At 42.4% G+C, this 26954-nt stretch overlaps 1 protein-coding gene across 1 annotated transcript in view; it reads left to right on the top strand.

Annotated features, from left to right (window-relative positions):
- Positions 1-650: 650 nt before the first annotated feature.
- RNF38 (ring finger protein 38) overlaps positions 651-26954 on the top strand; it is a gene marked incomplete at its 5' end in the record, with an annotated part of 123308 nt that continues 97004 nt past the window's right edge. The window contains one exon of the mRNA XM_082497622.1: positions 651-1140. Within this exon, the coding sequence (XP_082353748.1) occupies positions 651-1140 (490 nt within the window). The remainder of the gene's footprint in view (positions 1141-26954) is intronic.

A 26954-nucleotide genomic window follows, 5' to 3' on the forward strand; every position in this document is an offset into this window, starting at 1 on the left:
CCTCGCCCCGAGCGGTCGCCTCTCACGGAGCATCGTGCCGCTTCGCTGTGCGAGGAGCAGAGGGCGGGCGGCCCCCCCGCCGCGGGTGCGACGAAGCCCCCTGCACACCACAAAGGCGAAGGGCTCGCGGCGGCTTCCGTGCCCCGCAGAAACGGAAGGCGAGACAGGGCGAGGACGATTCAGGGCTCTGCGCGCAGGGTCTGCTGGGGGCGGGCTGAGGCCGGCTGGGCCCCGGTGGGCCCGGCCGATCGTGGACCGGGCCCCGCTCCTCTCTCACGCCCGGCCAAAGGGGCAGCAGCGGCACCGCCACAAAAAAAAGGTGGCTGGCCGCCGTGCCTGTGTGCTTTCCGCGGGTCGTCAGCCTTGGGGCGGCGGCGGGCCGGGGCGGCGGGAGCAAGCAAGAAGGCGGGGAGACTTTCTTCTCCTCCTCGGCAGCGAGCCAGGCAGCAGCGGTAGCTTCTCCGAAGCAGCCAGCCCGGCTGGCCATCGGTCTCCGCTGCCTGGCTGAGGTTGGAAGCGCGCCCCGGTTGGAAGCTCCCACGTTGCCGATGCCTCCCACGTGTCCCCGCTGGCGCTGACTGTTCCTCCGTCCCCACGGCGGCGCTGCTCTCGAGAAGGCGGGCGCCGCCGGCTGGCCGGAGCGGAGAGTGATGCAGGTCGCCGCCCGCTCAGCGCCCCGCGGGGTGCAGTCCTACGCCTGCTTCCTCGCCGCCGCCCACCGGCGAGACCGCGGAGCCGCTTTGCGCGGCGAAGAGAGCGGCGGCCAGCGGTCCCAGCCCCTCTGCCACGCCGGCGAGGCGGGCCGGCACGGTAGATGGGTGGCTTCTTCCGCCGCCCCCTTCCTGCCTTCCTTCTCCTCCTCCCCTCTGCCGCCCCCCGCCTCCTTCGCTGCCTCCTCCCCCGCTGCCGCCGCCTCCACCTCCCCCTCTGCTGCCTGCCTCCTCCCGGCACCCCGTCGGACCCGCGCTCGCTCCCGCTCCGGCTTCCTCGGACTCGCCATGAGCGGCGGTGCCGCTCGCTTACCGCCGCCCCTCCACGGGCCGAGCCTGCCGGAGTCGGGAGCGCGCAGCCAGGGCCGGGGTAGCCCAGCCGGCCACGGCGCACCCCGCGCTGCCCTGGGCGCCAGAGGCCCGCCACCAGGTGAGCGGGAAAGGGGCCCCGGGCGAGGGGAAGTAGCTCTGCGCGTCCCACGCCTTCCCGAGACTGGAGCCGGCCCAGAGGGCCTCGAAGTTGTCCTCCGCAGCGCCTGGAGTCGCAGCCGCCCCGGGGGATTTGTCCCCGGGTGGGGGTGGGGAGCGGCACAGAGGAGAAACTCCCGCCGGTCGCAGCAGAGCGAGGGAAGTCGCGGCAGCTGCCCACAGACCGTGTGTCGCCCGGCAACCCGTGGGGTGCCCGGGGGCTGCTGGGGGTATCCGGGGCCCCGTGTGTGTCGGTGGCCGGCGCGGCGATGTTTTTTTCCCCGCCGGTTGGGATGCGGCGTTGTGAAGCGCGGCCGGCCCGCGGTGCTGGGGCTGGGGATGTCGTCGTACCGCTGCCAGCGCGTCCCCGCCTTGCACCCCCGTCTGTCGGCCGCTGGTGCAGCCAGAGGGATTGCGCTGCTGCACTGTGTGTCGGTGTAGGCGGTGGCCGCGACTCATGCGAGGCTTTGGTGTGCCCTCGGCCTGCCCTCCCTCCTTCCTCCCTGCAGCGGCTGCCGGCCCCGCAGCCTGCCCTCGGGCTCTGCGGGGCGCCCGCTGTGCCGCGCTCCGGAAAGGTTTGGGGGAAGGGGGGAAAGAGGGGGAGGCGGGGTGCATGTGCGTGTCCGTGTCCCGGAATCGGGCACTGCCCCTCACAGCGGGCTGCGGGTGTAGCTCCGCAGTGCTTTGAAATCGGGCTGCCTCTGTGCGAACCTCGGTTGAGTGTTGTCGGGGGCCTCAACAGCTGTCCCTTAAACATGTTACTGAGTTTCTTGTTAGAAACAGCTCGCAGCAGGGTCTCTCTGAGCAAGTGTTTCACTTGCTAAGGCATGTGAAGGGCATGTGGTTCACTTATCCTGGAGCTATGATGTTTTCAGGACGGAGGTCCCGACATCTGGGTTGATGTGCTTATTGTCAAACACCAGAGCTGTTTCTGAGACTGCACTGGAGTTTCCCACATGCCTAAATTTAAACGAGTGTCTATGTGGCTTCAGGACTGAGGCCTTATATGTTTTCCTAATCTGTGAATGGCAGCAAGAATGAAACTGTTATATACGAAGTTAGTAATTAGGAAGTGGTATGGAACAGAAAACAAGATGTTCTTTGGGCCTGGAGGGTGAAGAAATTACCTATCTAAGTAGTTTTTCTTAGAATGTATTTTTAGTGGTGCTCATGTCTTGGGGACTTACTTGGATGATTTACAGGAGTCTGCAGTATGGGTGTTTATACTGATGGAAATCTTGCTCTGAGATGAAGTAGGTTTTTGTGTGAGCCGATGTGGCCAGGATGCAGGAACAACCACAAAACCACAGATGAAAGGCAAAGAACAAATTTAATCTCGATACCTCATGGCCTGGGGGATCTCTGAAGCAGCACCTGGGCAAAGGCATGAAAGCGGGGGCCACAGGCACTGCGGAGTGAGGGTCCTTATTAGCAAGTCGTTATCAGCTAGAGAGTGACAGAGTAAGAGCTCAGACTTGCTGTTCTTGCCTGTATTTCAAGGGTTCAAGCAGACATAGTTTTTAACTGTGCTTTGATCTTCTTCAACAACAAGGCAGTAATCTAGATAAGCTGTCCCTGAGTCCATCACAGACTTATCTTATCTAAGTGCAGGTAGTCTACTTGTGAGCGTAAAAGGCTGAACAACAATTAGTGTGGTAATAAGTGTTGTCTAGCACCCCAGGTGCTAGTCACTTGAGTGTGTTTACAATCCTCCTTGACAGTCTTCCATTACTTTCCCACAGTTTTATAGATAAGTTCCTCTTGAAATTTGTGGTTGATGGCGTATTAAAGGATTACAATGCTGAAAGTGGAGGAACAACTTGAATTTTTACCTTTGGATTGTATTACATAGCTCAAAAATAGCTTTTCCTATGTGCTGAGACCATGCAACACACGGCGAAGATCAGTCTCTTCTGTCTAGCTATTTGGGCCTTCCAAATAAAATATTATATAGGAGAAAATATATAGGAGAAAAATATTCTTGCAATATAGGTGATCTGGAAATGGAGGTTTTACCTGATGAAACTGTATTTCAACTTTTTTGTTTTAAATTGCTTATACATTTTTGGTGTAGATTATAACCTTATTTTAAAGCCTGATCTCAAAACCTCTCCTAACCTTCCCATGCTCTTAATAATCCGATAGACAAATTGACCTAATATGTTACTATTGGGAAATAAAAGCATTTGTATTTCCTATGATTTGGAAAACCTTGGTGGAGAAAAGAACTATAACCCTTATGTAATTCATCACAGGCCTAGTGTACAAAGACCTTACTGTTGGATTAGGGAATGCTGAGTGTTTTCTCGTTTGAAAAGGGAGGGAGCTTTTGGGGTTTGTCCTGAAGTTTTGGTATTCACTAGAACAGATTCTGGGCTTAAAAGTTCTATGCTTGATGCTAACTAGGATAGTCAGAACTAGTTTGCTCAAAAGAGCTCTTCCAGAGCCCAAGTTAAATGATTAAGTTTTACAATACACTGAAGTCACAGTAGCAGGTGAATGTTTGTTGTTAGTCATGATCTCAAAAAATACATAAAATGTTTTCATGTAGTATGATCTCTGATTCATCTTCTAATTTTGAGATAACATAATTTACAGACAAATCCAGGACATTTCTAAATTGGGGATGAGAAATCTAATTTTTTTCCTCCCCAATTTTTTTTACTCCAAAGGAAAAGACTGTTATTCTGACTTCATGAGAGTCTACCTGTTTCATTTAAATATTTGCCACCAGAGGAAAAAAGGATACACCAAACTCTGTCATCAGGGGAGAACTTCGATTGTTTTGCTGAGCATCCTCTTAGACATGTTTTTGAAGGCAGGAGTCTCCTGTTGGTGGTCCTAATATACTAACTTTTGATTAAAAAAAACTGTATTGTGGTCTGATCTTCAAACATTAGGGGTTAGTGAAATTACTGTAGTTTGCAAACAAGGTTGAGAGAATGTTTACTATTTCTTTTCCCCCAGCAGAAAAATGTTTGTTGGCTGGTTCTTCTTTTTGGTTGTTGTTTCTTTTGTATTGTTCTCCCAGTGTGTGTCAACAGAAGGGAAAGTCTCTATTCAGGGCTGTCAAATTAGTGAAAGAATATTGGACTAGAAGATGCTGCACTGAAGAGCTGATTCTTTGTTTCATTCAGGAAATTGATCCTGATCTTATGAGGCACTTCACCTTCCATAAGGTATTTTGCTTCTGCTAGGAGTATGTGCAGCTCCTCAGTGAAAAGAAGAAACCCACCTAGAGGCAAGGTTGTCAACTAGGAAAAGCGTGTCCATAGTGGAAATTCTTAGACCTTTTCAGCTTCACTTTTTTCTGTAAGGTCTGTATTAACATTCTCAGGTTTTACAGCATTTGGAAAAGAAAGATGACTTTTGAAAGTTGCGGTGAACTTGAGGTATTGGTGTGACATCTACAGTTGGTGAAAGCAGCTTTTCTCTTAAATGTCTTCATTATGCATATCATCTTTTTGGATGTGGTCTGGTAAACTTTGCTGTATTTAATTAATATTGCTTGCCCTCCTTATGTTGCGAAGTCTTTGGTTAGAATAACTTTAAAACTGAAATTATTGTGTAAGATGCACGTGAGGCTAAGTCCTATCAGAATATACTGTTAAGTGGATAATGGGAGGGGCTTATTTAGGCAGATAACTAGGCATCTGCTAAGTCTTTCAGTTTGGAGAAGCTGAAACTGTTTATGAAAGGATCAGTGCCAGGTTTCAAACATATGCATAACTGTGGAATGTGAGGGGATGGACTTGCTTGTAAAGATTAGTATGAATATGTTAATTAAGTGCAGCAGAAATATGTTTGAATTCCTAATGATTCTGCCTAATGCTGTATATGCTAAGCAGTTGTAATATAAGTACTAAAACTCCTTACATGTTCATATCAGCCCATGTAAGTTTTTGTGCCTTTAGCAGTAGTACATAGTTATACCATATATGTGTGGTATGTGTGGTTTTGTTCTCAAACTGGAAAGTAGTTACTGTGGCTTTACAGTGAGTGTCATGCTTAGTTCTGGCATGCCTGGAGATAGATGTGAGTTTTTTGATGTATGTCACGGTGATGCCTTCAAAGCTTCATAACCATGTAAAATGAAAGAAGATGAAAAGATAAGTTCTTACTAAGAACAAGTGAAGCACATTCAGTATGTGGATCGTTTTCAAGAGTTCCAATTGATTTTGGTGGATTAAAAACAAATAAAAAAACTCAACCCAGACAAACTGGAAACTAGTATTGCACCAGCTTCATTTGCATTTGGTTCAAGTGCGATGTTTGTAAGTAAAGAAGTGACTTGGTGGTACTTCTTGGTTAGAATTACCACAATATTGTAAACCTGTTACTGTGCATGTTTGTTGGGTAGAACTAATCTGTCTTGGACACTAGATTGTAATGACCTTTAGTATCTCAGAATTATTATAATGTTGGTGTGCTGGTTTTGCTAGCTTTGAATTACAAAGGAAGATAGAGGGCTTTGTTTTTTACATAAAGTACTTGTAGTCTGAATAGATTCTAGTAATTGTGGAATTAATGTTAGCAGACATACATTGAAACTTTATTTCAAGAAGTTATAACAGAAATTAGTTGCATATTTATGGGATTAATTTGGGAAATAAATGCAAATGTACTTCTTTAACAATTATTTTCAGATAATGTACATTTATTTTACGTCATTCTCTTGACTTTATTTAAATCATCCACTTGGAAAAGGAGGGGGCAAGGACACCTTTGCTAGCTGGCTGCCAGCCTGCTGAGGAGAGCTTGAAACTAGGAGCTGTGTGAGGGAGGTTACAGGCTGCAGTTGGGTGAGGCAGTGGTGACAGGATTGCAGGGAGTGGTGCAGGGTGATGGGAGCAGGGGAAGCCTCAGGAATGGTAAGACAGTGGTGGGATAGAGACTGACAGGATCAAGTGTTCCCTGCACTTGAGGGGGACAGTGCTTGAATCCCCCTCACGGCGCAGGAAGGCACACGGCCGTGCTTGGTACGGAGCGTTCCGAAATGGGGGAGGCTTGGCCCTTGTGAAAGGCAGCTCCTTCTCCTGCAGCCCTGCAGCTGCAGAGGAGGCTCGGTGCCCTGGCAGCCACTGAGGGGCAAAATTTGCCAGTGGAGGTCTCAGAGCCAGCTGCGTGCCAACAACATGTCTGCAGCGAGGGGAGGCGGAGCAGAGTCTCCCCTGCAGCGTGCAGGGCCTGACCTGCTCCCTGAGGTGTGTGGGTGCTTGTTGGGGGCCCAGGGTGCAAAAAAAAAAAACCCAAACCAACCAACCAAAAACAATCTCTACAACTGTCTGAAAGGAGCTTGCAGAGGTGGGAGCCAACCTGTTCTGTCAAGTAACAGGTGATAGAACAGGAGGAAATGGCTTCAAGTTGTGCCAAGGGAAGTTTAGGTTGGATATTAGGAAGAATTTCTTTACTGAAAGGGTCATCAGGCATTGAAACGCATTACCCAGGGCAGTGGTGGAGTCCCCATCCCTGGGGGTATTCAAGGGTCATGTAGCTATAATGCTCAGGGACATGATTTAGTGGTGGGCTTGTCAGTGTTAGGTTAATGATTGGACTAGATGATCTTACAGGTCTTTTCCAATCTGGGAGATTCTGTGACTACTCAATGACTTTATTTTTTTATTTCACTTTGACTTTGGTAAATTAGTATGTAGTGCTTATATGAACTGGAAATGGTAATTTTATGGCCTGAAATTGTGCTATGTTGTAAATGTACTGTATGAAGATATTTTGGAGGTATGCTTTTTAGGTGCCAGCACCAACCAGCTCCACTGAATGCTAGCAAATGTTGGTATTCCCCCCCCCCCCAACATAAGTATTTAAAGATAGTGTGAGACTGAGATAAATGTATTTTAAGGAAAATTAATAAAATTCATATGCAGATTGAATTGCAGTTCTTGCAGCATGAACAACTTTATCCTTGCTGATATGGGTGCATTTCAAATGTAAAATATTCAGGAGTACAGGAATGAAAAATTCCAAATTGTCTCTATAGTACAAATTTCAGTTTAATAGTAGGGAAAAGAGATAAGCATTTAATTTTGAAATGCATGCTCTGCTTTGCAACATCTGCTTATGAAATAATCTATCCTTTTGGTCTAATCCATCAAGATACTGATTATTGTCAGTATCTGTTGAGTCAAACTGAATGACCTACTGGAACTGATCCTTCAGCTGTCAGAAGGACTGTGAGTTTGGGGAGCTACACAGAAAAACACAATACAGAGCTGCAGTGTAGCTGGCAATTGATTTGGTTTGTAAACTCACCTGTCTTTTGTTAGCTACTGCCTTGGCTAAAAGTTGTTAAATGCCTAGAAAATGGGTGAGAGACTAATTTTCATTAAGAGGGAAAGTGTTAGATATGAGTGTGTGTTGATTTTTCTGCTGGAGTAGCTCCACAGGCTTTAGTGAAGGTATTGTGGATTTGCAGCTGAAAAGCAGTTTAGGTCTGGCATCTTAACAGTTTTTGGTTAGAGTTTGTCTGGCTTTGAAACTCAGTTAAAGTAACTTATAACAGATAATCGATGATTCAAGGTGCAGTACAGTCTCAAGTCAAAGAAAAGGAATGTAATGAAAATTTAATATATACGTATATGTGTATATTAGCTTTATTCATGTCCTAACAGTTCCTTCTTACACTTGCATGATCTTTTTGTATTTAATGACAATACTACAACATTTGCATTTTCAAATCCATCTGAAATCGGCATCCTAGGCACATTACGTGTGTTGCTATTTGAGCCTTGAGCTATTTCTTTCCTACAGAAAAAAAGTTAGGCCGCAGAGTGGATTTTATACCCTCGCTGCTTCACCCATGCTTTCAGATGGGTGTAGAGACTGAAAAGTCAACACTCTTTTCTCAACATAGTTTGAGAAGTATGTTTGCCTTGTCACAAAAAGATTAAAATGAGAAATTGCTTTAAAGAATTTTAATAAACATGATTGTGAACATTGTGAATTCTTGGAAAAGCTATGCTCAATTAAAAAATAAGGGTTTTTTTTCTCCTTTCTTGATGTTTTCTATTTAGTTTTGCTACTTATACAGCCTTTTTTTTCCCACACAAGTTATAATGGCAAAATGAAAGCCACATGTGCATAGAATCTCTTTGACCCCTTTTTTTTTTCCCCTGAGAAAGATAGGCTTTAAATCTTTTTCAAGCAGTAGCATTGCAGCTGTTTTTCTTAGTTCTTGCACCTCAGGTATTTCAGATGGTCTCTCATATGGCATCTGCTTCATATCAGATGTTCAGATGGAGATGTGTCATCTAAACATAAGAGTAGACAGCATTAATGTGATGCAAGATGTGGGTGGGATACCAAGAAGGTAGACTACTAAAATGTCGGAGAGCATCTCAGAAGTTTTCAGTGGGAGCTCTCTTTGCATGAATGTTCTAATATGATGGTGCTGTTTTCCTCCACCTTTGTTTATCTGTTTTGTTGTTTTTTTTGGTGCTGTTTTTTTTTTTTTTTTTAACACATTCTGTTTGCATTCTTCTATGCTTGTTCTAAACTATTTTTTTCTTCGTGTATGTGACGTACAGTAAATGCTTGGCTGATAGAATTCCCTGAAGGAGGAAAAGATTCTTCATTCTTGAGGGGGAAAAATACTGTTGTTCTTGTGCTCTGATGATTCAAAATAAAGCTTCCTTCTGGAAGTTGTAAAAATGCATACTTTGCTTTAGGGAAAAATGCAGAAAGTAGCTTCTGAAATAGTAAGTCATATGTATTTTCATTAATATTTTAAGCAAGCACAATGTACAGTGATTTTGTTTTCTGAGCTTCTCAAATACGCACACATGCTCCAAATGTTCATTCTGAAAACCCTCTTTCCTAGGTCTTTCTCAGTTGAGAGCCTGGCATCCCATCTTTAAACTCCTGGGTTGCTTTTCCCATTATCTATGGCATCACGTTTAGGTAGAGCCTCTGCATCCTCCCTCTCATGCAAGCCCTTTGCAGCCGTGATGTACGGAAAAGTAACATCTGTGGTCAGTCAGTTGGTGGTAAAGTGTGTCAAGATGTTTCTCTAATTTTTCTTGTAATGACTGGGGTTCTGCAGCCACACAGATAATCTATGTTGCTTGCTGCATTTTCCAGAAGCTGTTGTGGTTTTCTTGGACATGAGCTGTCATAACAACCAGCCTTCAATGAAACATTGTGGTATTTCAGAGCTCAGAACTCTAAGCATTTGGGCTTTGTCACCAGCTTCTGGGACAATCCCAAATGGGAAATGATAACCTTAAGAGGAGATCATAGAGTACATCAGGAGATGTATTCCATCACTTTCAATTGCAAAAAAAAAAAAAAAATCAGAAAAGCTTACTTAAATCTTTCATTGATTTTTTTTTTCTTTTGTGTAATGTATACAACTGTAGCACAAGGGTATGCATCCAGTATCAAAAAGGACATTATTTACACTGATAAGGGTGTTTATGATTGTTTTCAATATCCTTTAGGGAATTGCACTTTTTGCTGTCATACTACTGATTTGTACTGCAGGGCACATTTTTTTGGAAGGGGGGCGGGAGGAAGGTTTTTAGTTACATGATATATTTTCTGCCATTCTGTATATTGAAGAGTAAAGTATGAATTCTGTGAATCTTATTAGAATACTTCATAGTCTGCATACCTGGAAAATTGCCTGTTAGGAAGACTACCCTTCAATAGTTTAAAAATTGCTAAAAGCTATACACAGTATTTGTTCCCATGACTTCTATTTGTGTGAGAGCCTATGGAGTGGCAAATTAAACCAGAGTATGGGTAGTAACATTAACTGTATTTAGAACAGTTGCGTCTGTTGGAGAATACATGGAACTGCACCAAGGGACTGCAACATACGGTTAGAAAACATTTGCTGCGTGTTTTTTCAGCACAGCTGAAAACTGTGTCCTCTTTATCTTTTGCTGCTTTGCACCTGGATTAGGTTCAGGTTCCAAAGTGAAAACATTAAGAGATTTACATTTTTTATCTGCTTGGGTTCTTGCTCTGTGAAGGTTTATTTTTTGGGCACATGGATACTTCTGCTTTTATTAAAAGCATGGGCAAGTGTTTGTAGGATCTGAATGGTGGTGGGTTTTTCTTTCCCCGCCTACAGGTTGACATTTTTAAGTGATTTTTTTTTTTTTTTTTTAATTCCACTTAAAAATGTGTGTATCTGCCTATTTTTAGTGTTTGCAGGCTTTCTGTGTAGATCTTCTGCATGGCATCAGTTTTTTCCTGTTTGTAAATTGATAAGGCAGCAAGCCAAGCAGGAGTAAGCAGTAGCTTTTGGAAAGAATTTTTGTGCATATTTAGTAGTAGGTTATTGAGCCTTTTGACTTAGAAACCCCAGGAGTCTGTGATCCCTGTGGTTTGTGTGTGTTTTTGAGCAAGATTACATAAAGTATTTATAATATCTGAATATATTGCTTTTGCAGATGATTTTGGAGGTTGGATACAGGTTAGACTTCTGAGCAGTTTCAGAAATTCCTAATGATTTTTGGAGTCTTGGGAGTGAAGGCTTTCAGCCACTGGTGTGAGAAGTGTGTTCAAACTTAAGAAATCTGTGACTGTGCTTAGAAGTAAAGCAGCAAGCTGTGGTATGTGCTGCAGTGGCATATTTCAAGAAAGTGGGAGTCAAGATTATTTGACGTTGCTCTCATAGGTGTCTGTTAAGTTGGACTGAAAAAGTGAGGGGGAGACACCCAGAAAAACATTCCTTTCTTCATTAAAACTTAATTTAATTTTTAAAACATTGGAAGTCTTTTGTGGTCTTTCACTTCCTGACTGTGTAATGTTTTGGTTGGTTATCCATGATGCTAAGCTATAGAAGTGTGTATGTAAATCCTTATTTAAACTGATAATCTGCAACAGTTTTGGATTAATGAAATGTTAAATTGATTTTTTTTGTCTTCCTAATTTTAAATTAGTCAAAGGGTGACTCAGTGACCCTGAGTTTGGTGGCTGAGTCAGTTACATTCTGAAACCCACACTGGAGTTGTCAGGAGAAAAGTTTAGCCAGTCTGTAAATTCATAATATGCTGGTTAGCTCCTACTCTGGAAAAATGGATTTTTAAAAATTTTTTGGGGGGGGGCAGTGGGAGGGAAGGGGACAGGACATAAGTCTTATTGATCCTTCTTTTATGCAGTGAGATACAAAAAGTACTAATAATGAAGAATTTGAACATTGAGGAAAAATAACAAAGGCTTTGTTGCATTTTGGCTGCTTTTTTAAAAAAGGCATAGTGAACATGAGGGATTAGGGAAGAGCTACAAAGGTGGTAAAAATTATATGACAACAGCAACTGGGATGGTGTCAATTTACAAACTTGGAAAAAACCCTCCTATTACTGAACAACATACCTTTCGGGTGGAATAGTGGTCCTCCAGGTAGTTCACAGATTACACCATACTGTGGGGACCAGTCAGTATGATGGGGGCAGGTGGGCTATTTGTACAGACCTTGACAGCCTGGAGAATTGGGGACCTCATGACATTCAACAAAGGAAAATGTAGTCTTGCACTGTGGCAGAAGAACTGTGTGCAAAAGGTCAGGCTAGGGGCTGAATGGGTGGGTAGCAGCTCTGCTGAAAAGGTAGATGCTGACTTAGTGGAGTGAGCTCACTTGAGGACATCAAGATGGTGTAGGGGCTGGAGCATGTGACCTGTGAAGAGGGCTGGAGAGAGCTAGGGTTGCACAGCCTGGTGAAGAAGTGACTCAGGGGACATCTCAATGCTCTCTACCCTTCTGTCCTGGGAGGATGCAGAAAAGCTAGAGCCAGACTTGTGTGCTGGTAGGGCAAAAGGCTGGGAATAGGACTCAGGCTGGAACATGTTAATTTCTGGTCAGATATTAGGAAGAATTTTTTTCACCCTGGAGGTGGTCAAGCATCGGAGTAGACAACCGGATACATTATCAAATTTACAACTTTGGAGATATTAAAACCTTAGCCAGACAAGGCACTGGATAGCCTGCTCTAAATTGGCCTGCATTGAACAGAGGGATTGGATTAAGTGACCTCCAGCGGTTGCTGTGAACCTAAATAACTCTGTATGACGCTCTAGTCATATCCTTGGGGATGCCTGCTTTAGGCACTGTAAATAGAGAAGTAATAGCAATTTGGGATGGGTTTAGTTGCACATGGACAGAAGTGATGGCGAGAACTCAATTTGCTTAGGCATACAAGTGTCACCTCTGTCTTGTGAGATTTATTTTTTTTCAACCTTGATTGTTTTCACCATGATTGTCTTAACATGCTTCCTCCACACACATACAAAAATACCTTTTCTATGGATATTTTGTATATAAATACTTTTGGGTAAAGCATAAATAGCTGTTTGTATTTAAAGGAATGGTGAAAGCAGAGCAATGTTTCTGCTGCTTAAGCCTTTTTATTTGCTTGCTGGTTTATGTACAAGCAGTCTGCTTTCAGACAAAAGGGCACACTTCAGTTTTTTTTTTTTTTTTATTTCAGGCTTAGAGGTGTAGGGTCTTGTCTTTACTGTCATGCTTGGTACGCTTTCTCAGAAGGTGCCAGGTAAATTAATGTGTTGTTCAGTAGCAAGAGGGTTTTTTCCAAGCTTGTAGGGTATATGAGTAAAATACTACTACAGCATAAATCTTCTATAGTATTTTTAAGGAAAAATGATACAAACAAGAATTCAGTCAGTAACATAAAATATGAACATAGCAGAAAGTAGGCAAAGAGTGAAAAACTGTGGTGTTGCCTTCCATGTTAATGTGAAGTTGGCATTCTATGTAAAACTCTCATGCTTGTTCTTTTAGTCCTGTTTCTGTGTAAATAGCTTCTGACTTGAGGAAGGCTCTTTCATTTCTTAAAAAGAATTCTAAGAAATCAGTGGTTAAGTAGCAGATAAATTAGTCTGCCCCCTGAAGAAAACACTATGAAGGGATCTGCTGCTGTTGTCTGTTTGGGTTAATGACCCATGGACATAGGTAGTTGCTGGGCAATTAGCCTGTGATTTGCTTCCAATCAGCTGCATTATGTAGTTTCTCTTACAGGAACACAGGAAAGAATGGAAGGTGTCAAGCACTAGGGAAACCAGGAATTGCGGGCAATAGGAATTGTAAGGATTTGGAAGGGAACTGGGTTATTGCAGGAAGGGAATGTAAAAATACAGAACAAAAAATCCATGAAAACCAGTTTTCATTAATTATGCTGCTCATGTAACTACTGATTTCTTTTGAGGACTACTCTTAAAACATCTGTGTTATAAAAGAGAATTTTCAAAGTAAACGAGTTGCCCCATATGGTTATGGACTTGTTTAATGTGAATTTACTGAACTGTCATCTGTATCTCTTGTTAATCAGCTGCATGGAGGCTGTGTGGCAAGGCCTAAAGAGGATACCATAATTTTCTGGAGTTCCTGAGTCTCCAGTTAGATTGGGGTAAAAGTGACCTTAAAGCATTTTAAAGCAACGACTTGTGTCATTTGTTTAATTTATTATTCTTTAACATTATGTTTCTGTGTTAGGTCAAGTGTTTCCTATCAGTTTTCTTGGGGTGCTGCACTTTCTGTTTGGGACTGATGTCCCAAAGAGACAAAAGTTTCTAGTAGCTTAATTCTTCCTTACGTTTGTATTTCTCTCTTTTCTGCTGTTTTACCCTTTAGGTTTTTTTTATCCCCCAAGTTTAATAGTGACAAAAAGAGGAGTAGCAAAAAAGTCCAATACTCTGCATCAGAAGGCAAGGCATAGGAAATCACTCTATCATTGCACAAGGCCACAGGAGAGCTTTCTTTTCAAGGCACCATGACTAGTTTTGGAAGCCTTTTATGTCTCTAGGGATTTTCAAATTAAGGTGGATTGTCTGGCAAAGAGATACTGCAGTGATTGCCTACTGAACTATTTTTAATTTTGGTCTTCTAAAGGTCTTGAATTTATACAATTTGGAGAAGAAATGCTGGCTATGGTTTATTGCATCTCTGCAGAGAAAGGGCCTAAAATAAAATACCGTCTAGTACAGTTGGGATGACTGTTGTTGAATCTCTGTGTACTGACACGCTTTGATATTTATTATCCAGCATCTTTGGTGTTATTGCTTAGGATTTGCCTGTGCTAGAAAGTTATGCTATTCTAACTTAATCCGAATAGCTAAAGTGGCAAAGGTGGTCTTCACAGACATGAAAGTGACTTTGAATTGCTCATTCTGGGAGAGTTTGTTCTGTTCTGAGAAACATGGTAAGTCATCGATGAGAACATTTTGGCCTGATAACCCTTGGGTTATAGACACAGTGCATCTGGAGAATTGCTGCTTACCAATACACTTGACTGTTCTCTTGTGTAGACCACCAGCTCACAGATGCTTGAAATTCAAAGTTCCTAACAGTTATGTTTGCTATTGAAAAGAAATTTCCAGCCATGTTGCGGGCCCTTGTGGTACCTTTTTGGAGTGCTTCAGCCTCCTTGTCCTGGCAGTCCACGTGATTAAATTAAGAGGTGCTTTCCTACAAAACATTCATGTTTTATGTCTTTATCTTGCTTTGCCTAACTTTTTGCTGTCTTGGTTTTGTTGCTCCTTGTGTTCAAAAATTTTGTGCTCCTCTCAATTCCAGGAGCTTCCTGGATTGATTTCAGGGCTTTCCAGGCTTTTTTCCTGCTTTTGCTAACTTCCAATGCAATTAAGCTTGTGCTTTTCAAGGCAATTGCTGAAGGAAAAAAATTCAAAGTGTAAGAAAAATACTTTGGTGGGCTGAATTGCACCTCTTGCAGATTATGATGTTAGGCATTCTTGAGGCCGCAGGAGCTGTTTATGTTATCATAGGAGTAGTGGCATCAAAATGGAAGAGCTATCATATAGCCTTAGGAGAAGGGAAACCAGGACATGTGGAAATCTGCTCTCCAGGGCTGTCCAGAGGTCTCGATGGAAAACACAGTTAGGAGGCTGAGGTTGAAGAAACACCTCTGGGAGACATGTTTCCAGGATATGAAAATGATTCTGAGCTCTGGTAAAGAAAATGCTCTCTTGCTCCAACTGCTTGGTTCCCTATGAGGATTTTGTATGAACACTGGCAAAACTGGGCTTAGGCCTTTGGTTTTATGTTGTTAACAAGGAATGCTTTTGCACATGAAGCAAACTGTTATTGTTATGAGTTTATAACTCACAAAATAAGAGGAAGTAGATCTTGGTTGGTGTATATATAAAAAAAGAAATATAGCAATCTGATTTCTGGTTATGTCTGAAATCCTAGAGTTTTGCTCTGGATACGGAATATTTTGTGTTGGAAACACTTGGGTGGTGAGAACTTAGAATTTAAGTTTACTCATGCAGGCAATGCAGATGTTACTTTCCAGAAAACATTGTTAAACAGAGCAGATGCAGGCAGGTTTTCAGGAGCAGATTTGCTCTTGTCTCCAGAAGAGTGGATATAATTCTCATCATCAACCATAAACACTCATGCTTTAACTTGGCAAATCAACTATTATGAAAACAAACCTCTGTGATATTGTCATGGTTTAGCCTCAGCCGGCAACAAAGAACCATGCGGCTGCTCGGTCAACTCCCACAGCCGTGGGCAAGATCAGAAGAAAAAGGCAAAACTTGTGGGTTGATATAAAGGCAGTTTAACAGAACAGCAAAGGAAAGAGAAAACAGTAACAGTAACACCGGTAAGGGAATATATGAACGCAATGACAGTGCTGCTGCTCACCGACCAGACCCGGACTGCCGCAGCCCACTCCAAGCCAAGACTTCCTTCCCCTCTCCCGGCCAGCTCCCCCCTCCAACCTGGGCATGGGTCCCATGGGATGGAATACCTGCCTCCCCTGCCGGCTCCTTGGGAAAAGTAACCCCATACCTGCCGGAACCAGGACAGATATATTGATCTGTGTTTGTTGATTTCACTGATCATGCCTATGTTAAAGGAGGCATATGTGTTCTTGTACTGTGAGGTCTGTATTTGGAAAGGGGAAGGCAAGAGACATTATTCCTGTAGACTTCCAAAAGGCCAGTGGCTGATCTTCATTACTATCAGGAAGCTACTCAAAGGCTTCCTTTTGGTTTTGGAGATGACTCGGAGACTGTAGAAGCCTTGAGAAGAGGGTAGTGTGCTGAAACAAATATGGATATCTCACAATTCACAAGGTCATTGTTCATTCAAAGTCCCCTTTAAATACACATGTACTTTTCTGTTGGACATTCTCTATTTTCCCACTTGCATGAGCATACTGATGCTCTTAAAGAAGGGTTGAGAGTTCAAAACGTGCATAACTGGTGATAAATAAAGTCTTAGGTTCTAACTCTCTTTTGCCTTGCATATTTTCCATTGTTCATTTGCTGCTAGAGACAAACACCCCATGCACGTGGGAACGCTCACAGGCTGGCACACGAACTTACATACTTCAATATGTAAACCAGTCACCTCTCTATCTCTTAAAAAGATCTACAGTTTAGCACTGGTCACATTCCTTGACTGCTAATTGCCTTGGTGAATTATTTAAGGTATAAAAAGAGGTATTGCTGAGGCGGAAACTGGCTCAACGGCATCCTAGATTTGTGTGTTGAATGCACTGTAAACTTCACAGGGTTCTCTCATGAAACTTGTCTACAATGCATAACTCCGCTAGCTAATGACTTATTATTGGGGCTGGCTGACATGGCTACTTAAATACTCCTTTTCCAGTTCTACATGCTACTTCATGAGATCTTGGCTTAAACTGAAATATGCCTAAAAGTATACTAGACTATATATATGTTTTAAAATTTGTGTATATACATTGTGCATAAATCTGAGAGCCCTCTGTTCTGGATTGGATAGAGCTATGCCTTCACTGAAAGCAAGAGTGGTAGCATGTTCAGTCATATAAAGACAATGGTAATAGCAGTCCCCATCAGAAGGAATTAGTCATTTAAAATGACCATATAGACTGGGTATAGTTGCAGTAACTTGTCCTCTTTCTCAAAGTTTTCATTTATCTAATAGAGTTTGAACTCAGATGAGTATTTTTGCAGTTACACTACTAGATGAACAACTGAAAACTGCAGAGCTATGTGGGTATGTCATGGGTACTGGCTGATGTGCATCCGTATTGCTACTTTTGCTTTCAGACGTTACCATGAGTATCAGTTGGAGCAGGAGGAGCTATGGTAATAGGAGTGTTTGGGAGAGCTGGGTCTTGTTTACTTGAGAAAGGTAAGAGATGGGATTGTGGGAACCCCTGATGGAGCAGAGTACGACTGGGTGATAACTTGCCAGGCAAGAGCACCAGGGAAGGAGATACCTTGCTAAGTTAAAAGAAAAAAATATCCACAGACAAGAATTGGCAACTACAGAAATCCATTAGAAAGCAAAGTGAGCTGACTACTTCTGTAGCCTGTTACTGAATTAGGAGACAGGAAGAAAATTGTAGAGTGCAGTTCTTTTGTGCAGAACATGAAAAATTAGAAACTTTGGAAGCTAAAATGAAATCCTGTGGGAGAAAGAAGGTTATGTTGTGGTGAGTTACCTTTGGCAGGACACCAGGTGCCCACCAAGCTGCTTTATCACTTCCCTCCTCAACTGGACAGAGGAGAGAAAATATGACAGAAGGCTTGTGGGTTGAGATAAGGACAAGGGAGATCACTCAGTATGTATAGTCACAGGCAAAACAGACTCAACTTGGGGAAATGAATTTTATTCATTGCCAATCAAAAGTCAGAGTAGGATAATAAGAAATAGCAACAAATCTTAAAACCCCTTCCCCTCACCCCTCCATTCTTCCTAGGCTCAACTTCACTCTGTACTTCTCTACCTCCTCCCCCTGAGTGGCACAGGGGAACAGAGAACGGGCGTTGCAGTCAGATCATCACAAATGGTCTCTGCAAGTCCTTTGACCTCACGTTCTTCCCCTGCTGCAGCTTAGGAAGAACAGCAAAGGAGACAGTTCTCCATGAACTTCTCCAACTTGAGTCCTTCCCACAGACTGCAGTTCTTCATGAACTGCTCCAGCATGAGTTCTTTCCATGCGGTGCAGTCCTTCAGGAATGGGCTGCTCCAGTGTGGGTCCCCCGTGGGGCCACAGGTCCTGCCAGAAGACCTGTACCAGTGTGGGCCTCTCTTCATGGGTCCACAGGCCCTGCCAGGAACCTGCTCCAGTGCAGGCTCTCCACAGAGCCACCGCCTCCTCTGGGCACATCCACCTGATTTGGTGGGCGTTCCTCCGCAGGCTGCAAGGTGAGTATCTGCTCCACCATTAACCTCCATGGGCTGCAGGGGGACAATCTGCTTCACCGTGGTCTGCATCATGGTCTGCAAGGGGAATCTCTGCTCCAGTGCCTGAAGCATCTCGTCCCCCTCCTTCCTTGCTCTGTCTGCAGAGTTGTTTGCCTTACTCTTCTCTCTTGGTTGCTGTTGCACAGCACTTTTTACCCCTTCTCAAATATGTTATCATAAGAGGCGCTACAACCATCTCTGGCTTGGCCTTGGCCAGCGACAGGTCTGTCTTGGAGCTGGCTGGCACTGGCTCTGTCGGACAGGGGTAGCTTTTGGCATCTTCTCACAGAAGCCACCCCTGTAGCCTTGAGCTACTAAAACCATGCCATGTAAGCCCTATACAAGTTGGTCTGGAATAATGAGATCTGGAACATAGAAAACCAGTGCAGACAAACATTGCCTATCTTTATGTGCTTATCTCTCCTTTGACTGCACAAGGAATTTGAGCTTGTAATTTTGTCACAACTCCAAGACAGATTCTTGAAGAAGGAAACACAACTACTTTCCATAATGTGTCCTAGGGCAAGATAAAGTGTAAGAAGAGCTGGGTGAAAAAGCTAATGCAGGGGAGCAGGGTGAACTCGGCACCTTATATTGTTTTTGTGGTATTACTTATGAGTTAAGCGCTTTGCTGTCTAGAAAAGTTCTACAGCTGAAAAGGGTAATGTAGTTGACCCCAAAGGCAGGTTTTTCTGGGTTTCTTATCCTACAGCTTGCATCTAAAATTGAAAATAGGCTCCACAGCAGCCATTGTTTTGAATAAAGAAATTTGTATAAACAGAAGGATCTACATAAAGGCTATGAATCCTACTGATATTCTTTAGATTACTCACTAGTCATGAATCTTAGGATACTGTATATACCTCTAAGTTTACCATGGCGGGGGGGAAAGTGTGGATTGTAAAGAAAATAAAATTAAGTACAAAATGAAATGCTAAGCTAAAACCTTTTGATGTAGAGAGAGATTGATATATCATGTCTTTTGCTTAGTTTGGAGTGTGTGTGTGTCAGACTTTTAACTTTACCCAGAAGGCTTCCAGAAAGTTGTGGGGGTTTTTGTGGTGGTGTGGGTTTTTTCATACAGCAGAGAGAAAGCAACTGCAAGACTAAAAAAGATGCAGAAATAATCCAGCTGTGTAAATGTAATGTAAACAGTAGCATTTGGACTGATCTGTGGTTTGCAGTAAAATCTACTTATGAGTGACCTGCTGCTCCCTCATTTAGTAAAATTGCTGTACTTTGTCTATTTTTTTGTAAATGCAGTACCTAGATTTTTGTGTGCATTTTTGCAAGAATCTAAGTGGATTACATCTAATACCTGTCTTGTGGTCAAATGTCGATGGCTGTAATGTTCAGAATAAACTTGAGAAAGCATTTATATCCATCACAAGGACAGAGGAAGCTGTGTTAGATATTTCTATGTAAGGACGAGGTCACCAAGGTTGTTGGCAGGAGTAGGGAATAATAAACTTTGCTCATCGGTGAAACCATGTCTCTAGAATGAGGCTTATGAGTAAAGAGGAAAGGGAAATGGCTTCTGTCCTTGTGCTTATAAGGAAGTGCTCCTTTCTCAGTAGCATTTGGGTTGTATGCCAGGAAGAAATTATTAAGAACTCTTGTATTTGTAAGCACCAGTTGGTGTTGCTCTAGGTGGCCCATCTTGTATACTACAGTGAAAATTGGCCCATTTTGAGCCTTTCCAAAGTGCTATGGCTTATCAAAGACATCAGTATTGTTTGAAGAAAATTTTATGAAATATGTTTGAAGGGATCAATTTTTCACTGGAATGAGTAGGTGTGGGACTTCTTTGTGAACTGTTAGGTAGGTGGTCCCTCCAGGAAGCTTTTACCACAATGACGCACAGTCTCTTCAGAGTAAGGAACACCATCTGCATCCATTGCTAGGAGTGTTTTAATGTTGGGCAGTTTTTCTTTGTGTTGAGTGTGAGGCTGTGGGACCTTAGTGGCAAGGTGAAATCAGGACATGCTGCAATAGCTGTTTTGGTTTGTGGGTTGTTTTTTTTGTTTGAGTATTTGACTGGCATTGGTTGCATAAAGGCAGATAAGGACAGCTTTGGTCTTTTCAGAGTTCATAAAGCATTTTGGGGGGGTGTATGTGTTTTCTCTAGTTTATGTCATGGGGCTCTGAATCAGGCATCCACCCCTTTATTAGCTACCTAGAAACAGTATAAGGAATGTCTTAAAAACTAACTCTGTTTCTAAGGTTATAACTTCATGCACACTTAAGCTGCAGCTGGAGTAGCAGAAAAAACTGCTTGTTATCACCTGGCTTCTCACCACCTTGCTTCTAATCTGGATGAATGAACTGCTGCAATTTAATACTAGCATTAGGTGTTAACCTTCCCTTGTCCAGGTTCACTGGGTGTTCTTACAGATGCATACCTACAGTACATGGAAGGGCTGTAAGTGTTTCCCTCAGTGGCAGTGCTGCCCTAACATAGGATTAAGAAATGAAAGCAAAGAGGACGCAACCACTTATTTTTCAGTCTGCTTAGTAACTTCTAGTTGATGTTTGTTTCCACCTCTTTTCAACCATTGTACCTGTTGGGGACAGTGCTAGGAGCACTGAGTAATAAGGAGGGTTGCTAGCATACTACAATGTTGAATATAGAGATCTTTTATTTTTTTTTAATAATCTGAAGGATTATTTGCTGTAAGTAGTAATCTATTTTGGTAGTCTTTAGGGGGCTATTAGAATATAGAGATTAAATTTTGGACAGTAGTTAAGTGCACAGTAATTTGCACAGTAATTAAGTGTTTTGTAAAAGTAAATAAATAGTGATGGCATTGATTTTTATTTTTTTTTTGGCTGTTAAAAAAAAATCCCCATGTGGATATAATGATAGAGGTAGCATCAATGATGAAGGAACATATACTTAGGAACTTGAGAGGGGAGAAAAACAGAATAACCTTTCAGGAAGAAAAGGTTTTATTTTCTGTTGCATGCAGATCTACAGTAATGCAAAGTGAATGAAAAGTTTCACAGATGCAATGGCCTCAATGTGCAGATATTTCTTTGAACTTTACCTTCATTTATGTGATTCAGTTTGTTCTTGAATCAAAAAGAATAGCTTATTTTCCACTCTGTACCTGCAGTTTTGAGTAATTCTTATTATTCAGGAGACTGAAGCTAGAGCCTTTTCATGTTGAGGGTGCCGATCCTTCCTGCCTATCCCCCAATAATATTGCAAAGCAGAAGCTTACAGGCTTGTAGACACCAACCTCAGCTGCTGAGTGTAATTTACCAGGCTCTGCTGTATGGTTTGCTCATTTAGCCCCTGTACTTTCCTCCTGTGCTTACAGTACATGTTTGGTGCTTTTTGCCTCACATTTGATGTGCATGGGCAAACATGATGTAAACTGTTTGATGCATATGATGAATATTAGCTTTTCATTCTTATCTGACTACACTTTTTCTTTTCCGGCTGAACTGTTCATTAGAAACATTTTAACATGGCAGTTATTTTCAACTTAAAGTTCATTCTCATAAGCTTTGTAGTATGGTTAACAGTATTGAAGAGAAAAATTTTGTGTAAAAACTGGGAGAGTTTCCCATCATAAGATGCTGCTTCTGTTATGAAAATAATGTAGAAAACATTGGCAGTTAGACAAGTGAGGATCTGTGTCTAGAAATCCAGAGCATAGCTTAGTCATTTGACTCTATGAGAACTAACATTAAATGGCTTATTGAAGCAGGCTGCTGGTAGTACTTGAGTTACAAAATCTGGATTGTGCTTTTGTCTCTCAAAATAGCTCTTGAAAGGGGATCTAGACATGGGACTATTAGGAGCATTAAGCAGGGTCTTCCAGTCTTTCCCATAGCTTCTGAGAGACTGCCTGTATTGACAGCACTTACTTTAGTTGCTGCTCTAAGTTGTGTTCTTGTTAAAGGATGCTTTGAACTGATTGTAACATCCCACTATTGGCTGAAGTGGGCATCCCCAGGTTGAGCCTATGTCTGGGAGGTGTTCCCTCAAGTTCCTTTTTTTCCTAATGTTTAATCTTGTCTGCACATACTGTAGTTTATTTCCTTGGTACTCAGATCCTAACTCCTAATAATGTTCCTCTACATTCCAACTCATTTTATATTCCATCAACTGTGGGTGTATTAAGGAGGAAGAGAAACAAAGACATAATTTCTAGAGGATGTATGTAATGTTTTGTTTACTGCTTTCTTCTCTCTTCTCTAGCCCTAACCTAATCTGCTGTTCTTTCCTCTAGTTTCAGTTTCCAGGTACCTGAGCACAGAACAGTCTGCCATACGCCAAGTGTTAAGCAATCTAAAGAAAATTCAGACTTTCCTCAGTCCTTGTGTCCTGCTAGGAATCAACATCTGACCCTTGGTCGTGTTCCAGGAAAATCATAGGCTTCGTATCTGGCTTCTGAACCAGGAAATAACGTGCCATGCTTTATTGCTTTATGGGGCAGAATCTTTTTATTTACATTGCTGTTGTGTTTGGAGAGGCTGTATTTTGCAAAGTGCTGCAATTGGATAGTGCAAAAAGAAAAAGGCACTTACCAGTCTGTGATAGGAGTTCTAGGGCTGTGGAAAACTGCTTGTGCCCAGTAAGCCACACGATGTCTGTTAATGTGTTTCCTACACTGAGAGGGACTGCTGTCGGTCCTGCTGGTGATGTCTGTTCTGTCTTGCAGCTTTACTGAGGCCACGCAGAAGTACTGAAGTGCTTTCCAAAACCTGGAAATTATCTACAACTGGACTTAAAAGTCTGGAGGGATATTTGTGGAAGGTGAAGAGTGGTTTTGGAACAAATGGATCTTATATTGTCAGATGCAGGCTAGTCTTAGGTCAGTCTAGATTGTACCTGCTTGCTACTTGTGACCCTGAGTAGATGCATAAAAATGGAGTTAGAGTGAGGCACAAGCTAAGTAGTTCTTCCCATCATATTGCCCAAGCTTCAGGAACTCCTGGTCAGGGACTTTATGACCTGGAAGTTGTATCAGGCACATTGTGTTCAATGGCGTGGACTTTTTACGAGGCACAGTGAGTAACTTTTCTTTGTCCACCTTTTCTGTGGCACTCAGGATATTCACTCAGTTATCTAATTTCTAAGCTGAAGAGTCCAGTCTACTTGTTGTCTTCCCCCCTCCACTCTACTTTATCACTGTTCTGTGACTCCAACTACAGGCTCTTAAGAATGCAGTTTCAGGCCCTAAGCATATGGCATTTTCAGTCTTGATTGGTAGTCCTTTTCTGCTAATTCTGAATGTTCATCTGTTAATTCTATCAGAAGCTTTGCAAAGAGACCATTTCCATTTAAGGGGAGGAAGCAAAAGGAAGCTTTTGGCCCACAAATGTAGCTGGAGTTATTTTTCTACTTGTGTGGGTTCTTTTGTAGTTATTGGCACTGAATTTTATCTTGTCACTTTATTTGCCCCTCACTTGCTGTGGTTAAATCCTGTCATAATTATGTTTGGTTTATTTTCTGCTTGACCCCAGGTCATGCCTGTTACTGATTTTAATAGACTAGAAAGTGAGGATTGCTTTGAAACTTTTAAGGCCTTGTCTAGTATTGCAGAATCGTGCTAGACAGATGAGGATAAGCATTTCTTAGTTGAACAGTTCTGCCCACACTTCATCCAGCATGTGTGCAAGTCTGTGTGGAACTGGCTGGGTCATGTCTCCCGTGTTTGCTTCACTGGCAGTGTGCTACTTTGCCTGCTCCTGAACAGAGCATGTTGTGAGGAAGTTCTGGAAATGTGGAGGCAGTGCCCTGGTGTGTGAGCCAACTAGGGCAGGACTCAGGGACAACCACAAAACCACAGATGAAAGACAAAGAACAAATTTTAATCTCAGTACCTCGTGAATTGGGGAATCTCTGAAGCAACACCTGCACAGAGGAACCTGCAGGAGATTCAGGCACTGCGGAGTGGGAGAAAGTCCTTGTTAGCAGGAGTGCGTGAGCTCTGACTTGCTGTTCTCGCCTGCCTTTCAAGGGTTCAAGCTGGCATAGTTTTCCACTGTGCTTTGGTCTTCTTCAATAACAAGGTAGTAATCTCATGTATGCTAGATAAGATGTCCCTGAGTCCATCACAGACTTATGTTATCTAAGTGCGGATGTTCTACTTGCAAGCATAAAAGGCTGAACAACAGTTAGTGTGATATATGGATTGTCCAGCACCCCAGGTGCAAGTCACTTCAGCGTCTTTACAATCCTCCTTGCCAGTCTTCCATTACTTTCCCACAGGTGGTAAAGGGAACACAGGTTTGCAGCAAAGGTAGCTCCCTCTGACTTCACTCATGATTCTGTCTTCTTGCTCTCCTTTTTATCTCCTTGAAGGTATTTTTTGTCTCTCTCCCTACTTCTACTTATGAAATTACTTAAACCATTTTTTCTCTTAAACCAATTTTTCTCTTTAGTAAGAAACTGGATTTCTGGTCAACAGCCTTGATTTTAATTACTATGAATAATTAGGAAGCCTTTATAGTAACCCAACACTGCTTCTTCAAGATCATTAATGAATCTACTGATCTCTCCTTCCCCTGCTTTCTGGGAATGTGTCCACTCCACATTCCACTGATGGAATTGCCTCTTCTCCAGATCATTCTTAGAGAGATCCTAGTAGATAATCTTGCTGTAAAGTCAGAGTGTACAAAGCTGTAATTTCACTAGAGTTGGATGGACATTGGAAGTCCTTAAAATGCCTGCACAAATCTAGTTGTTTGCTATGAGGAGTGCTTTCAGCTGTTTGCTGTATTCCGATTTTAGGTTGTGTTTTTGCACCTGCTTGGGTTCTGCCCTCTAGTAAATCAACTTCCTGCTTCCTTTACATTAGCAATACCAAAAAGTATGTCTCAAGTCTGCTTTAAACGGAGAACAAAAGAATCCTTTCTATGTGGTACTTATCCTGAGAGCTGTGTAAATTTCTTGAAAAAGGTTGAAACAATGCTGTTGAGGAAAAATCTCCTGCATGTAACTGAATGTGGTAGTGGCACATGGTGGGCAGTCTCCCTGCTCCAAGAACGTTGTTTTTCAGAGGCAAACTATGTTCCAACAATGTTCTTGTGAATATGTTGACTTCTCATTGAGGCAGTGTCACAAAAGAAGGATGATGGGCTGAGCCCTTGTGGGCTTTTGCAGTAGTGGAAATGCTGGAGACAGAATTCATATCTTGCATCGGCAGTTGAGCTACTGGGAAGAGAAAATGAAAAAGGATTCACCCTGGGGAGCTGCTGTACCTAACCAATGTGGCAGCCATGTCCTTCATGTTTCCCAAATAAGCATTCACTGGAGTTTTTTTTGAGCTTTCTGATACATGACACCTGCTTGCTGTCCAACTTAAGAAATGAGTGAATATTTGAGTCTTCTGCTAGTGGGGAAGCTGAAGTACCTTGTCTGGATAGCATTAATACCCTCTAGTAAAAAGAAGTCTTCAGTGAGGTGTAGATTACTGTTAGCATGCTTGTTAGCCTAGGTTACTGGCTGGATGTTTAACTTAATGTTATCAATTTTGTATTATTTGGCAATACGCCTCAGGTAGTCAGTAACACCTAGGTTGAGTGAAATAAATAAGTAATAATTTTTAAAAAAGCACTGCAGTGAGAGAAACGGACACTTTCCTACTGTATTGGATGGGATAGCGGATCTAGTTGTAGCAAAGAATTCTGGCACATTTGGGGTTAAGAGAGAAAGAAGATTGAACAGATAAGTAAATATGTGTGGTACTGAACCACTGCATGCTAAAAGGGTGAGATGCTAAGAATGTTCAAGAAACTTTTGTGCTGTGTTTTAGTTTTTGCTATAGCCATACAAACATAGGATAGCTTTTCTATTTCTCAGTTCTGGGTAAGTAAAGACCGTTTAATGAACACAGTTCAGCTTCTCAGTGTTAAGGCAGTTACCTGACCTTTTTTTTCCCCAATTCTGGTTTTCTCCTGTGAGCAACCTCAGCAGCTTCTTGTCCTTGTAAAGTCTTAACTCTTAAAACATCTTGTTTAACTTAGGAAACTGCAGCTGAAATAGTGATGTGTGTTTATCCCAGAAATTGTTATAATTTATTACAATCTTTGTTATATATTATTATTATTTAACAATATAATTGTTATAACCTTCATCTCATGCCAGATACACTTTGTACTTTTTCTGGTTCCTCCTGTATCAAAGCTCCTTCTGGATAATTTCTTTTAGAACTTTTGCAAAGTTGCCCTCCTTAACTTACATTATGCCCCTTGACCTTTTGCCTTTTCTACTGATTTGTCTTTCCTGTAGTTTTCAGAGACATTCTTTGCTGTCTAATCTCTGACTTTCGTACTGTTATCTAAACTTACTACTCTGTAACATGTTTTTATCATAAATTTCTGCAGCAGACTAGTTTGATTTATGTCTGTGCCTTTTAGTTAACTGAACTCTGTCCTGACTTCCGAGTTCAGATTTTTTCTCTTTGCAACTCATCTATTCCTTCTGTCCAAGGACATACAGGGTGCCACATATGGTACAAGTCAAGTCACCGTTGTTAGTATTTGTACATACTACAAAATCTTCTGTGCAATTAGGTTATTTGTGCTGTCTGTTGTGTTAATGCTATTCAAAACCATGTTAAAAAACAGAA

This window comes from Vanellus vanellus (assembly GCF_965231255.1).
Source record: "Vanellus vanellus genome assembly, chromosome: Z".
NCBI classification, from domain to species: domain Eukaryota; kingdom Metazoa; phylum Chordata; class Aves; order Charadriiformes; family Charadriidae; genus Vanellus; species Vanellus vanellus.